General features: G+C 36.8%; 1 protein-coding gene across 3 annotated transcripts in view; it reads left to right on the plus strand.

Moving 5' to 3' along the window:
* The window catches only part of LOC117923786 (serine/threonine-protein phosphatase 6 regulatory subunit 2), a 47712-nt gene that overhangs the window by 13526 nt on the left and 19684 nt on the right, over nt 1-14502 (plus strand). For all 3 annotated transcript variants that reach the window (XR_004652685.1, XM_034842233.1, XM_034842235.1), the window contains exons 2-7: nt 1622-1725; nt 3275-3361; nt 3457-3532; nt 3631-3705; nt 3876-3929; nt 13878-13937. Coding sequence is in view for 2 of the 3 variants with exons in the window: in XM_034842233.1 (XP_034698124.1) it covers nt 1622-1725; nt 3275-3361; nt 3457-3532; nt 3631-3705; nt 3876-3929; nt 13878-13937 (456 nt within the window). In the remaining variant the exon portion in view is untranslated. The remainder of the gene's footprint in view (nt 1-1621; nt 1726-3274; nt 3362-3456; nt 3533-3630; nt 3706-3875; nt 3930-13877; nt 13938-14502) is intronic.

The raw sequence follows: 14502 nt of genomic DNA on the forward strand, positions 1-14502 counted from the left end.
AAAAACCCATTTATCACATCCTCCTTCATAAGGGTTTTATTGTAGTTGTTGTTTTCTTTGTTTGTCATACCTTGGGTGATATCTTCCATGGTTAGAGAGACTCTCTTAGGATGACACGATTCCTTTATAGGAAAAAAGAACGAAAGAAGGTGCGATGAACCATTCCCTTGTGCATTTTTTGCATAATAAAAAAGGAAACATTTTGACCAAAGACTAAAAATACTTTTCTTCGTAAGCTTTTATTGTGGGTTGAGTTGTACATGGATGAAAGTCTAATGCCTTTAATTGATTTTGTTGATTAGTTGGGTTTTCATTGGTGGGGGGTGGGTGGGTTAGCTTTTTGTAGCTCCTTATTTGGTTGTGCCTTTTGGCGACTGTTATATACATCTTGTGTACTTTGGTGCACTATTTTTGGCTCTTTTTATGTATTATTATTATACTCACTTTATTCACCCATCCAAAAAAAAAAGGCAACTTGTGGCTATAAACATTTGCCAGCTATGTTGACTTTAAAAAAAAAGGAACAGCAGTGGGAACCACTAATAGAGGTTCAACATTAGAAGGCTAGGATTGAGAAGGCGGCCACCTAATCAACAAAACAAAGATATCATTCCCTTTGTGGAAATCTGCCAGACAAAAAAAAAAAATCCTTAGTTTTTCCTGATCATATGCAATGGGTTGTGAATTAGATAAGGATCCTACATTCTTTTCTAATCACAAAGGAAATTCTAAAAAGGAACCTTGATCAGAGTACAACTATTAAAGAAACTGGAGCTCATACTTAAAAGCTGTTTCTTGTTTCTGAATGCAAGCCAGGCACTACCAATTAGAAGCTCCTGAAAGTTGAAACTTTCACTTATTTGAATTTAGTTGTTTTGATGACGGACTATTGTGACTCACTGTGGCTGAACAAACAAGTATGCAGTCAACTAAGATTGTCCATGTATTGGCCTATCATTTACCCATGATTATAGGCTCATTTAAGAAGCTTGAGGGTCTCTTTTGACCCATAGTATAGACCTTTGGGCCCCAGTAATCAGTATGCTTTCCACACAATTCACATTGATCAGATTTTACAGAACAAATTCTTCCAAGTGATGCTGTTTGGGTTGGGTGCTTAATTGCAATTTTTAATGTATTATGTTCCAGAAAAAGCCACCCTTCATGCTTCTGTATTTGTCCAGACCTGCCTCCAGCCAAATCATGAGCGTGCATGATTCCTAAAACCCAACATTGAACTATGTCTGTGATCTAAGTCACATTCTGACTCTTGAATCTCAAATCTGTTTGACTCCTTTTGGTATGCATTTGAAGCTTCTCTCTGTTTTTCTTACCAAAAAGTGTGACTCTCAATATTTTTTCTCTCTTACCATAAATTTCAGGTAGCCTTTATTATATAACTGATTGTTGTCACCCTTGGGGCCTGACTCAGGCGGCAAGGGGATGGGGTGGGGATGGGGGAGGTTCCAGGTTTGATTCCGTGTACCAAAAAGAATTACTTATAAAAAACATAGATAATCATTGTCTAGCTTGGTACATTAAGCTTTTTCTACTAGAATGTTTTAGAAAAGTGCGGTTTTAATTCTTCCATATTTTTCCCTTTTTGCTATATGTGTTGCAGGTGGAGACGATTTTGGACAAGGAAAATTTCACTTTGGAGGAGCTTCTTGATGAGGATGAAATAATTCAAGAATGCAAAGCTCTTAATGGGCGCCTTATCAATTTGTAATGCTTTCTTGAGACTGTTTACTTGTTTATGGTCTTTACTGTTTAGGTGCTTTTTTTTCCTTTCCTTTTCTTTATGTTCAACTGATTACTGGTGATTTATACATAGAGATCTTATCACAATGCTTGCTTTGTACTTTAGAGGATGGTTAGCATGCAGTTTGTTTGTTCTTCTTTTTATTTTTTATTTTTTTGATAAGATTGTCTATAACAAAACTTAGTTTGCTTGATAATCGTCATCATAATAAAGGCTATGGAAGGTTATGTCATTACCTGATCAGGTCTTGGTTCTTCTGTGGATGTTCATTGTGGATACCTATAAAAATAACCTTTGTAAGTAAGGACTATATTTTAAAACAAAAGGAAGAGCAAATGGTTAAGTAATTACTGGTTAACTTGAGATGAGGCTTTTGTTTTATGTCATTTAAATTCTCATGGAGGGTTGGGGTATGTGATGCTTTACATTATCCCCATTTTGGTTGCCATGGTTGCCTAGAGGCAGTAGAATTGTGATAATTTTCATGCTAATTTGAAAGTGATATAATGCTTTAACCCTTCATTTTCTTTTATTAATAATATGCTTTCATTCATAGGCATTTGAAAGAATAACCATAAAGTTATGGTGGATGCATATTAAAAAATCTTACAGGTTTACTTTAGATGTGCTTTTCAACTGATTCATAGAATTTGATATCCTTGAGGACATGTCTTTACAGTTAACTTAAAAATTTGTATAATAATAGTTCAGTTGGAGCCTGTTTCTCACAACCCTCTTAACCCCTTTTGTTGACAACATGTTCCTAGTAATGAAGAAATCTCCAGTTTTCTGCTTTGATTTCTGTTTTGATTTCTTTTTTTACAATTGAGGTTGTAGCCTAGAAATTTTTGCTAGCACTAAGAAACAATGTTAGGAAAAAACTTGTATACATTTCCTCATTGTCATTACCTGAAAATGGTTGTAGATTAACCTATAAACTAAGTGGTTGTGCAACTGAGATTAAAAAAAACATGGAAAGGATCAATTGTATCATTATATTTTTGTTATGTTAATCTAAAAACTGCTGTTGTGTTATCTGATATCCAAGGATGTGGGATTGTGGTTTGGGTTGGTATTGGTGCTTTATTACAAAGTTGCCAATGTGTAGGCTGGGAGTAGAATTTCAAAATTGGTATCCGTGAGAGATTAATTTTTGAAGCCTCCTTCAATTGGATGAATTAATTTACTTGATCATGTATGAGATGTTGAATGATTCCTTGATAGATGGGATTTGAGATGTCCCTCATTTATTAAGGCTATTTTTCCTGGAAAGTCAATTCATTGGGATATTTCAGAATGGATGTGTTATAATTTTGTGTTGTTTAGTTGTTTTAGATGTGAATATTGAAATTGAATGTATGCAATATAAATCGTTTTTGTGTTTATGCATCTTTGTATAAATTATTTAAGGTTTATTTTTTTGAATTGATGGGTTCCTTGTGTACTTCAGAACCATTCTTTCTTTCTAAACTCTGTTTTTTTTTAGTTATTTTATACTATTCTTTTTTGTAGTTTGCGGGAAAGAGCTCAGGTTGAACAGCTTATTCGGTATATTGTGGAAGAAGCTCCTGAGGATGCTGAAAAGAAGCGAACCTTTAAGTAGGTTTCTATGGATGAACATTTATATGTTGTTATGAGTTGTTTTTACCTGGATGTATTTTGTGCTAAGATGTGTCACTTCATTGTGAATATAGGTTTCCTTTTATTGCTTGCGAGATCTTCACTTGTGAAGTTGATATCATACTCAAAACATTGGTAGAGGATGAGGAGGTGAGAGGTTTTAACCAGTTGGTTTGTTTTCTCATTCAGTTACTGAATTTGACCAAATTTCAGCTATTGAAATGGTTATCCATTGGTGTGTTGGGCAGTTGATGAACTTGTTATTCTCCTTTTTGGAACCAAAACACTCCCATAGCACTTTACTGGCCGGGTACTTCAGCAAGGTATGATATTATTGAATAAAATAATATTAATCTTCCATGTCAGTAGGAACTTCACTTCTCTGACTTGAAGTTTTCTGTTTATGATGTGTTTCAGATTCTCGATATCTTTTCTTCTCTTTTAGATATTTAATTTTATCCTGGTGTTTTATGCCCTACTTTGTTTGTGTTAGGTTGTTATATGCCTGTTATTGCGGAAGACAGTTCCCTTAATGCATTACATTCAAGTAAGTTGGGGATTTTCTTCTTATCTAGTGAAAGAATTATTTCTTTTCACGTTACAAACATTTGAGATGATTGTTTGCTTGTTTTTGGTATACCACTGAAAGGTATAATTTTGTGATTCTTGTGCATTTCTATGGGATAATGAAAATATAAGAGCAAAACTAAAATTTATGTGTTTAACTAGGTTGGAGGTTTCAAGGAATGATTCTCCTTAGTAGTAGATTTGGATTACTTTATCTAATAAACTATTCCATGCTTTTTTAGTGCATACTTGGATTGTACATGTGCAGCCATGCATTCTCTTTTATTCTGATATTTATGTTTATTGTTTAAACTATGTTTTTTAGAGAGGATGCAATCACCTGCTCAATTATGTAGGGTTATGTTAGGCCTCATTTAGAAGGAAAGTCTATGTCTTTGATCTACTTTATCGATTGGTTAGGTGTTAAGTAATTTTGGGCAGGTGATTTTTTCTCTTTCGCTTGGTTCCTTATCAAAAAATATGTAGGGTTAGGGTTAAGGCCCTATCTATTCTTCCATCCTCTCCTTTATTTTATTTTTTATTTTTCTTTTGTTTCTTGACAATGTAAATCTGAATTTATAAAAGCCTAAACCAAATAACACACCTGCTCTTTAGTTCTGCATTTTATTTCTGTTAATCATTACCTGATTCTTTTAGTAGGGATTTCCATTTGCATGGGAAGTTGTGATTTCCTTCAAAAACAGGAAATGGTGCAAATTCATAATTCATTTCAAACTTTAATGGCCCTGGCTAAATTCATGCAAAAAGAAGGGGTACTACTGTAAGGAATCCAAACTATCTTGTTCCATGTGATTATGGAAAGTCTAGCTATCAAAGGTTCTTCTCCGAGTTTTCCTTCCAAATGCACCCTTGGGCTGTTGAAAAGGGGAGGCCCTCCACATCTACCCTTAGTGTGGCAGTTTATGGTCCTAAAATTGATAGGGTTAAATTATTTGGGCTTGAGTGCAAATATGTGTTTTTTTTTTTTTCTTCTATAAGCAGACAGAAAAATATTATAGATGGATGATAGGCTAAAGCCCGTCAACATAAACTAGGAGCATGCAAAGGGAGCCAAGGGGAAAGCACAAAAAAAGAGGGGCACAAACAATACCACCCACCCATAACTACTTAGCTCCTACCCAATCTATAAAATCAAACAAAGACAGGATTTCCTTCTAAGTGAAGCCTAACATGGTCCAAAAAGGAAAGCAAAAGAGAAGATTTAAGCACTTGATCTGAAGTTTCCACATCTTCAAAAGCCCTCTGATTTCTTTCGCACCAAATGATCCAGAAAAGGCATAAAGGGGCAGCTAACCAAACTTTCTTCCGCTTTTTTCCTGCTTGAATTCCACTCTAGCTTAGCAACATCAATCTAACTGAAGAATGCATCACCTGCTAACCCAAATAATGAGAAAAACAGCTGCCACAAATAACCAGCTGTAACACAATGTAGAAACAAATGGTCGATAGACTCCTCCTCCCTCTTACACATAAAACACCTATTTACTAAAGGAACCCCCCTTCTTTTCAAGCGGTCTAAAGTCAGGATCCTTCCCCAAGATGCTTCCCATGCAAAAAAACCAAATCTCGTGGGAATCCATGGATTCCAAACCACTCTAACTAGGAAAGCCTTTGCACTCCGTAGAGTCGGGAAAGAATAGAAAGCTTTAATAGAGAACTTTCCATTCCTTGAGGCTGACCAAGTAATCTATCCTCTATCTCACGCCTAATCAAATGCTTTTGAATTCTCCACAAAAAAGCCTGCAACAGCTCTAACTCCCAATCATGGAAGGACTCTAGTGACCTAGATTCCCTTCTTCCTCCCACATAGTTACAACCCACGAGTCCATTGAATTCCCAAATACTAGGATATGTTGTGGTTGAAAAGGATCTAAAGAGTGGGTAACAGGTACTTGGATACAAAAGGGGAGGTCCTCCAAATATACCCTTTGTGCGCAGTTTATGGTCCAAAAAATGAGTCATACTCATTCTGATAGAGTTAAATTATTTGGGCTTGAGTGCAAATATGTGTTTAGGTGTCTGATTTTTCGAATTCCCAAATATTAGGATATGGTGTGGGTTGAAAAGGATCTCAAGAGTGGGTAATAGGTGCTTGGGTACAAAATAAAATATTGGTATGATTAAGGATTAAGATGTATCATTTAGAATTTTATTTTTATTGCATCCACAATATCACTTTTTTTTTTGCAAGACATAATGTTCTAAGCACAGAGGAGATATAACCAGAAAAAAAACCCTGCTATATTAGTTGTCATTATAGTTGTTAACTTGTAAAACATATCGTGTATCGTTCTTCTATTTTTTTATATTGTGTATCGCATCGTATCGTGTATCACATCACATCGCATCGTGTATCGTAAGTTTTTTTATAAAGTGAAAAATCATTAGAAAAAATATATATATGCATATATATCTTTTGAAAGAATGAAACATAGGGTAATATATAACCAATTTTATGGAAGATAGTAGGAGCTAAATAGTTATATTATATTATATCATATGAAAACATTGAATGTTAAAGTTTTGACAAGTTCAAATTAACATAATATGACTTTAATATATAGATTCATCACATAATCCACAATAATAACCTTCTTCAGATTTTAGCTATGCTTTTTAGTTCCAAATTCTAATTAGGCATATGCACTTATTGTTTGTATATATTTATATACACACACACACACACACACTTTTATGTGTCCTCTTCAAAATTTCAGCCTTTTAGGTTTGTCGTCATTCCTTTTCCACAAAAAAAAAAAAAAAAAAAGGCTAATATATTGAGTAAAGATTTTTATTCACTAATCACCATCATTTTCATTGTCAACATTCAAACTGGTCAAATGAAAATTATCTAATATTCATTGTAAAAATAAACTTACTTGACTTCTATATAGCATTTAACAAGAAGAATGTAGTTTTTCATGTAAGATTATTTTATCTATTTCTCACTTTTATGATCAATTTTTAATCTTTAAGTATATTTTAAACAATTAATATAATAAATTCTTTTAACAAAAAAAATCAATTTATTTTTTTGAAAAAATTATAGAAAATAGTTGATGATGTATGTATTGCTGTAACGTAATATGACGTATCATAAGATATACTTTAAAGTAAGATACAAATTGTGATACGTATCAATTTCCTTAAAAAATGTATTGTATCTAGTGTTGTCAAAAGCAAAAGGCGATAAGACTCCTTTTAGCCTAAGGCGAAAAACAAGGCGATAGCTTAACTATAGTAAGGCGATAAAAATATACATATATTGACCTATTCAATATTCAACCAATATAAGTGTTGTCTTCAACAATCAACATTATTAATTTTTTATCACTCACGATGTCGTATAAGATTTAACAAAATAGTAATAATTATTGAAAGTTTAAAATATTATACCCCATATTATAAAAAACATCATATTGTTTAAAGATATTTATCCCATTTAAATGCATATTCTAATTTTTCAAACATCTAAAAAGCAAAATAAAAAACAAAATAAGAGATTGAACATTCTAGAGAAGCTTTAGGCATCATCATCATAGTCAATATTGAAATTAAAATTGTCATTACTTCCATCAAGACTAGATTGATAACCCTCCATTTTATTATCTCTATGATTGATAATATAATATTTTATCTTATACTTTGTTTAATCCAATGTTAGATTGAATGAAATTATAATCTAAGTATGTTTAATCTTAAATCATGGTCAAAGACGACCGCCTCTATGCTTTATGCCTTATCCCAAGGCGATTGCCTAGGCATTGCCTCTTTGAAGTCGCCTTGCCTAGGTCTTCAAAAGGTGACTTTTATCTATCCTACTTGGCCTGATGACCTAGGCGACCCAAGTGATTGCCTTTGATAACATTGATCGTATTGTTGTATCGTTCGTGTATCGTAAGTGTTTAACAACTAGGGTTGTCATGTTTTATTTTTTGGAACTTTCTAATATTGATTAAGATATATTTGTGGGGTGGGGGGAGGTTTCAAGTTCAATTCTCTGTAATAATAAACAAATATGTTATATAAATTTTATTAACAGTTTTTTTTTTTTTTTTAACTTAAGGTTTATAATTTTCAAATTAACTTATTTATCATAATAAACCAATATTTGATATGTGGCTTTGTCAAGTCCTAGAGTTAGTTGGCTGTTTGGGTTGTTCCTTCTGTTGTTCCACTCGTTTAGTTAATTTTGTTCTAGATGGAACAAGGAGTTAAGTAGATGGTTTGTTTTTCAGGTTTTTTTCACACCCTTAGGTTGTACATTGTGCTATATTTTGTACATGTTCTTCTTTTATCCTTGATCATTATAGCTATCTTGTTGCTCTTCTCAGGTATTTTTTTTTTTTTTTTTTCATTGGAAACGACACATAGATACATTGATAGAAAAAGAAGTATAATAAGAAGGATGAGAAATCCTCCCGCCAAAGAAAACTAAATTATAGGAAAATACACAGAAAACAAACAAACTCTCTATAAAGGACCATTCCTTATGGAGTACACACCGCTAACCAATCAAGTTGTAACACATTAAGGGGAGTCCCCTTAAACGCCTTGGAACAGAAAGGCCAAAAAGAAGCAAGGAAAACAATAGAGTCCCAAAAAAACTTTGAATTCCTTGCTTTATCCTTGAAAATCCTCGCGTTTCTTTTCCACCACACAACCCGAATTAGAGCGATGTTCGCAGCTTGCCACAAAACTATCCCTCTTAGAAGTACCAAAACCATTAAATTTGATGGATATCATGTCAAAGATGCTCATCGGGGGGACCCAATCCATCTTACCTAACTGAAATAACCTGTGCCACAATCCAATCGTCAAGGAACAATGAAGAAAAAGATGATTTGCTGATTCCCCATGCTTCATGCATAGAATACAAATATCAGGACTAAGGGCTTTGTAGGGTCTTCTCACTTGTAGCATGTCATTAGTATTCACCTTCTTGTGTGCCACTAACCAGACAAAGGACTTCACTTTGAAAGGAACTTGAGAATTCCAAATGAACTTAGAAGGGAAAACCTGAGGAGATCCAGAAAATTGAGATAATGCTAGAAAGAAGGATTTGACTGAAAAAAACCCTGAAGAGGATAATGGTCAAAATCTGGCATCTGGGACCGAATGAGATAGATGCAATCCATCAAGTGACCGCATCAGGCCTTCTAAGTCCTCTATCTCAGAATCTGACAGGTTACGGTGGAAATTTAAATTCCAAGAGAAAGGACGAGTAGGACTGAGAACTGAAGAAATAGGAATGTTTTTATCCACAACTACTCTAAATAGTCTTGGATATTGGGTTCCCAAAGGTTGGTCCCCTCACCACAAATCTTCCCAGAACCGAATTCTTTCCCCATTTCCTACCATAAACCGAGTAAACAAGGAAAACTCCTAAAAGACTTATGCAATAGCCTTTCAAGGACAACGATGTGACCATCTGATCAAAGTGTTAGCATCCCAACCATTGGAGTGTGAACCATATATGCTTAATATGACCTGATGTCAAAGAGTTGAATCCTCTCTAGGATACCTTCACAGCCATTTCCCTAAAAGCGCAAGATTCCTCAAAGAAATATTCCCAAAATCCAAACCCCCTATTGCCTTCGGTTTACACACAACATCCTACCTCACTAAATGATCTCTTTTGCCTTCCCCAATCCCTGACCATAAAAAATCCCTTTGCAACCTCTCGATTTTTGCAACCACTGAAGCGGGTAACTTAAATAAGGAAAGGAAATAACAGGGCATATGGGTAAGGCAAGATTGGATAAGAGTTATCCCTTCCCCGAAGGATAAGTAGGCCTTTTGCCACCCATCTAATCTACTTGAGATTCTCTCAATCACTGGATCCCAAAAGCCACACGCCTTAGGGTTCCCACCCAAAGGAAGACCCAGATAGAGCATAGGTCAGTCGGAAGCCTTGCAATCAAGCATCTCAGTCAATCTTGAAAGATGAACCTGATCAAGATTGATGCCATAAATACTACTCTTGTCAAGGTTGACTTTGAGCCCAGAAATGTGCCCAAACACTAACAAAAGACTCTTGAGAGTCTGCAGATCTTCCTCCCTAGTGTTAGAAAAGAAAATGGTATCATCAGCAAATTGCAAATGGGACACCCTAGTTCTGTTTCTACCCTTCTTGAAACCCTCCAACATTTCTCTTTCCTCTGCTCTCATAATCATCTTACTTAGTACATTTGCGACTAAAGTAAACAAAAAAAGGGATAAAGGATCACCTTATCTTAATCCTCTCGATGCCTTAACCCACCCTTTAGCGCTACCATTCACCAAGATTGCATAAGATACCGAGGATAAACATCCACTCATCCATTTCCTCTATCTAGGACTGAACCCCTTCTTCTCTAACACGTGATCCAAAATATCCCACTTCACATAATCGTAGGCCTTTTCAAAGTCTATTTTGAAGACGACACCTTCCTCCCCTGATCGTCTTCTCTCGTCCACTATCTCATTTGCTATGAGAACCGCATCCAAAATTTGTCTCCTTTGAACAAAAGCGCCTTGAGTATAGTGGATGGTCTCATGTAGAACCCCTCTTAGACGCCCTGAGAGCACTTTGGCTATTATCTTGTAGAGACTAATGATCAAACTAATGAGTTTAAAATCTGATATTTTCTTTGTCAAACTCTTTTTGGGTAAAAGAACAATGAAAGAGGCATTAGTGCTTTGATTGATCATACCGCTCCTATGAAATTCTGCGAACACTCTCACCAAATCCTCCTTAATCACATCCCAATAGTCTTGGAATACTGCAATAGTAAAGCCATCAGGCCCCTGAGCCTTGTCCCTATCCAACTGAAAAATGACCTTAGAAATCTCTTCTTCAGTGAAAGGGGAATCCAACCATAACGCGCTCTCTTCCGAAATAGGGGAACAATCTAATCCTTCAACACTCCAAGACTCTCCTGTAGGGCTCGCGTAGAGCTTTTCAAAGTAAAGTAAGATCTCCTCTGTGATACTCTCGACATTCTTCAACACTAAGCCCCTCTCATTCTCCAACTTTTTGATATATTTCCTATTTCGCCTGCCATTAGCCACTTTATGAAAAAATTTAGAGTTACGATCCCCTTCCTTAACCCATTTCACTCTAGCTTTTTGTTTCCAATGGATTTCCTCCCTCAAAATTAATTCCTCTAGCTCCCCTTTTCTTGAGGCTCTTTGACTTAACAATTCAGAAGTGAGACCCCCTACTTGCTCAATGGCATCAAAGTTAGCTAAATCATTGAAGGAAGCGTTCCGAAGAGGTGGATCAAGCAATTCACATTCTCTAATAAAACTATCAAAGTCCCTCTTGCTTGAAGTTTGACTCGAACCCCCCAATTTTTCTGAACTTCTCCTTATGACATTAAAATTGCCGCCCTCACACCATAATAGAAAAGTTAGACCATATATGTCACAAAGTTCCACCCAAAAATCCTTCCTAAGTGAGGGACTATTTGGACCATAAACAACGGAAATCCAAAGAGGTCCACAACCGTCCAAAGCGAACTTGACTGAGACCGAGAACGATCCTATTACCACTTCCTCACTATGCAAATTTTTTGAATTCCAAATGATCAAAATCCCACCTGATGCCCCACACGCTGGAAGAGCAACCCAGTCCTTATTTCTGACCGTCTAGACACTACCCACAAACCTTCTGTCACACTTCTCCTTTTTTGTTTCTTGAATCATCACAATCCGGATTCTCTGACCTAAGGAAATCTTTAACCACCCTTCGCTTATTCCTTGAACCCAAACCCTTGGCGTTCCAGCTGATAATTTTCATGGAAAAATATACATACCCTAACCTTCCAAACCAAATCCACCAGGTCTCAATTACCTGTGGAGCCACTGTTCTTCCTCTTTGGAATACACCTTAATGTCCAGAGAGCATAAAACCTCTTGCACTTTAACCATTTTCCTGGGAGACAGGCCATTAATAAGGAAATCGCCCGATGGGGATACCTCAGTATCCCCCTGACTACCTGACAACAGATTGGAATCCTCCTTATGCGGGCTAACATTAGACTTCCTAGGGGTAAAGCTCTCGGACAACTGGTTTGATAAAGCACACTAGTTCTCTTCCTCATCACGGACAGGTATGTCAGCATATTTTAAAGAGTCAACAACGTTTTTTTCAGAATTTTTTTTAGAAATAACTTGATATTCTGTAGGAGATTGAGAAAGAGAGACTGAATTAGGGAGATGTCGACCAGAGGGACTTGACAAGGGAGATTCCAGACTACAAGAAGGAAAAGAAGAAGACTCAGGTGGCTGAGAAGGAAAGGGTTAACATACCTCCATGTTTTTTGCTCCTGGACTTTCGCAAATCCCCTCAAAGATGAGTTCTTTATTGAAATAGAAGGTAAATCCATGTCTGAAGAGCCACGAGGATCGGACCCCACTCGTCCCGTTAAACCTTCTTTGTCTTCTTCGCGGAACGCCGAGGTCTCTTCCCTCGAAAAGTTACAGTTCCGTGACAATTGACAACGAAAGAGAGGATTCTCTCTGATTCCTCATTCCATTTGAGATCCTGTCCCGAAATCCTCTTCCAGATTGCGAACTTCGCTAGATGACGCTGAACCCCGTAGGAGAAGAGGCTCGCTGCTACTTCGATGTCCCTGTCGGTGACCAACGCTTGGAGGGAAGAGGGTGGACCACATTTTCTTTGAAACTATCGTCTCTTCCTCTTGCGTAGAGTCTCTCATCTGAACCACGAGAGCTTTCCCCTTTCTCGCTGCGTTTTCTTCCCTTCGAGACCAAACTTCCATACCAGAGGGCTTCGTTCCTCCTAAATTTTGGCCCAACCCCGACGGGCCTTTTAACTTACAACCCACGGTAGTGTCTGAAGGTGGGCTAGGGTTGGAAAGAGATTGGGCCTTTAACTCAAAGGCCCGACCTTCCTCTCCAAAGATAGCCTCGATGCCAACCCTCTCATCGCCTGGACAAAGCAACGTGATCGCCTTTGCAGAGGAACCAACTCGCTGGAGAGATGGAGACGATGCCGCTACAGTCTGGTGGGCTTGAGGAGCATCTGGGCCAGCGTGAAGCCCATGAATCCTCATCCCACTTTGGGCCCTTTCAGGCTAGGCTTTAATAGAAAGCTCAGGCACTATGGGCCCAATAAAATTTTCTTCTGCTGGGCCTAGGCTGCTCCTTCCCCTTCCATTCTCCCTTTTGGCCGCCAAACTTGTACTTGAGTGCCGATAACGTGCCCGAGGAAGAAGCCTCCTTCTGTAGCACTCATTGACCCTAATGCTACCTCGTAGCCCCTCTGCAATTTTTGTTGACTGAGAGACGCAACCTCCCGCTTTCACCCACTCGTTCCTGCTACGGGTTGTCCCGGACGTGACAACGTCGTCTTTGTCATCTTCTCCGGTGACTGAAACTGCTACTGTATAGGTCCAGGCCCCATCTTCCACCTCAAGCAACGCTGGTAACACGACATTTGGAAGCATCTCCACCCACAACTTCACCTTCGTCAAGTCCAACAGCTTCATTTTTTGTGGTTGCCAGTGCAACACAAGAATTTCATGTCTATATGCAGTGAGGAAGAACTGGAATATTCGGGGATTTGGATTTATGAGAAGTTAATGTTTTTGTGGTTTTATGGAGGGGGAGATGCTAGGTTTTTTTGTAACTTGATTGAATGTAGAATTTATTGTAGTTTGTGCCACTTGGACTGTAACATGTTTGTTAACTTTTGCATATAAGATATTTGCAGCAAAGATTGTGCACTGTTCTCTTTGACAATATTTACTTATTACTAATTAGATGTTCAAAAATAATTTGCAACAGTTTTGAGATTTGGATATTTCTTGTTCACCATTTGTCTTGATAGTATGGATCTGTTTTAATGGTCCGTAAGTTATTAAGTAATGTTGAACTGCTGTACTATGTGTTTGCATAGGTTCATCAGGAAATTTTCAGGCAGATGGTTGATCTTATTGGAATCACATCCATTATGGAGGTTGGTGCTTGGTAATTTATTTTTTGTTGCCTCTGATATTTGAATCTCTTGCTTGAGTTGGTTCTATTTCCAATTGAAAGTCTATGCTACCTGGAGTGCGCTTAGGTGTGCAAGTGTTTTCCTAAGGGTTTGTTTGGGATTACTTTTTAACTTTTGCATTTAGTAATAGAAGCAGCAGCAGTTATTGTTGCTGTGTGATTTATTTCCTATTTGGGAACTTAATTTAAGAAATCCTTTTATCCTTTCCTTAAAAATAAGGACAATTTTATATTTTTAAAAGTTTTATCAAGTAAAATCTGGTTCCCTCATCGAGTTTGAGGAAAGGCACAAGTTTCCCTTTGTTTCCAAATCATAGATAAATCATGTTGGGAATTGTGGGTACCATATTGAGATTCCGATCAAAACACTTTTAAAAGTTGTGTTTGAACTTCAAACAATGCATTTAGCCCTCCCAGACAAGGCTTAAAGCTCTTTGGGATGTATTTATTTATTTAACTTACAAACTGTTAAAGCTCTTAGACAAATATCCTAAACTACTTTGACCTTTTGTTGTTGTTACAAACAA

The sequence above is a fragment of the Vitis riparia genome, chromosome 10 (genome assembly GCF_004353265.1).
Source record: "Vitis riparia cultivar Riparia Gloire de Montpellier isolate 1030 chromosome 10, EGFV_Vit.rip_1.0, whole genome shotgun sequence".
NCBI classification, from domain to species: Eukaryota; Viridiplantae; Streptophyta; class Magnoliopsida; order Vitales; family Vitaceae; genus Vitis; species Vitis riparia.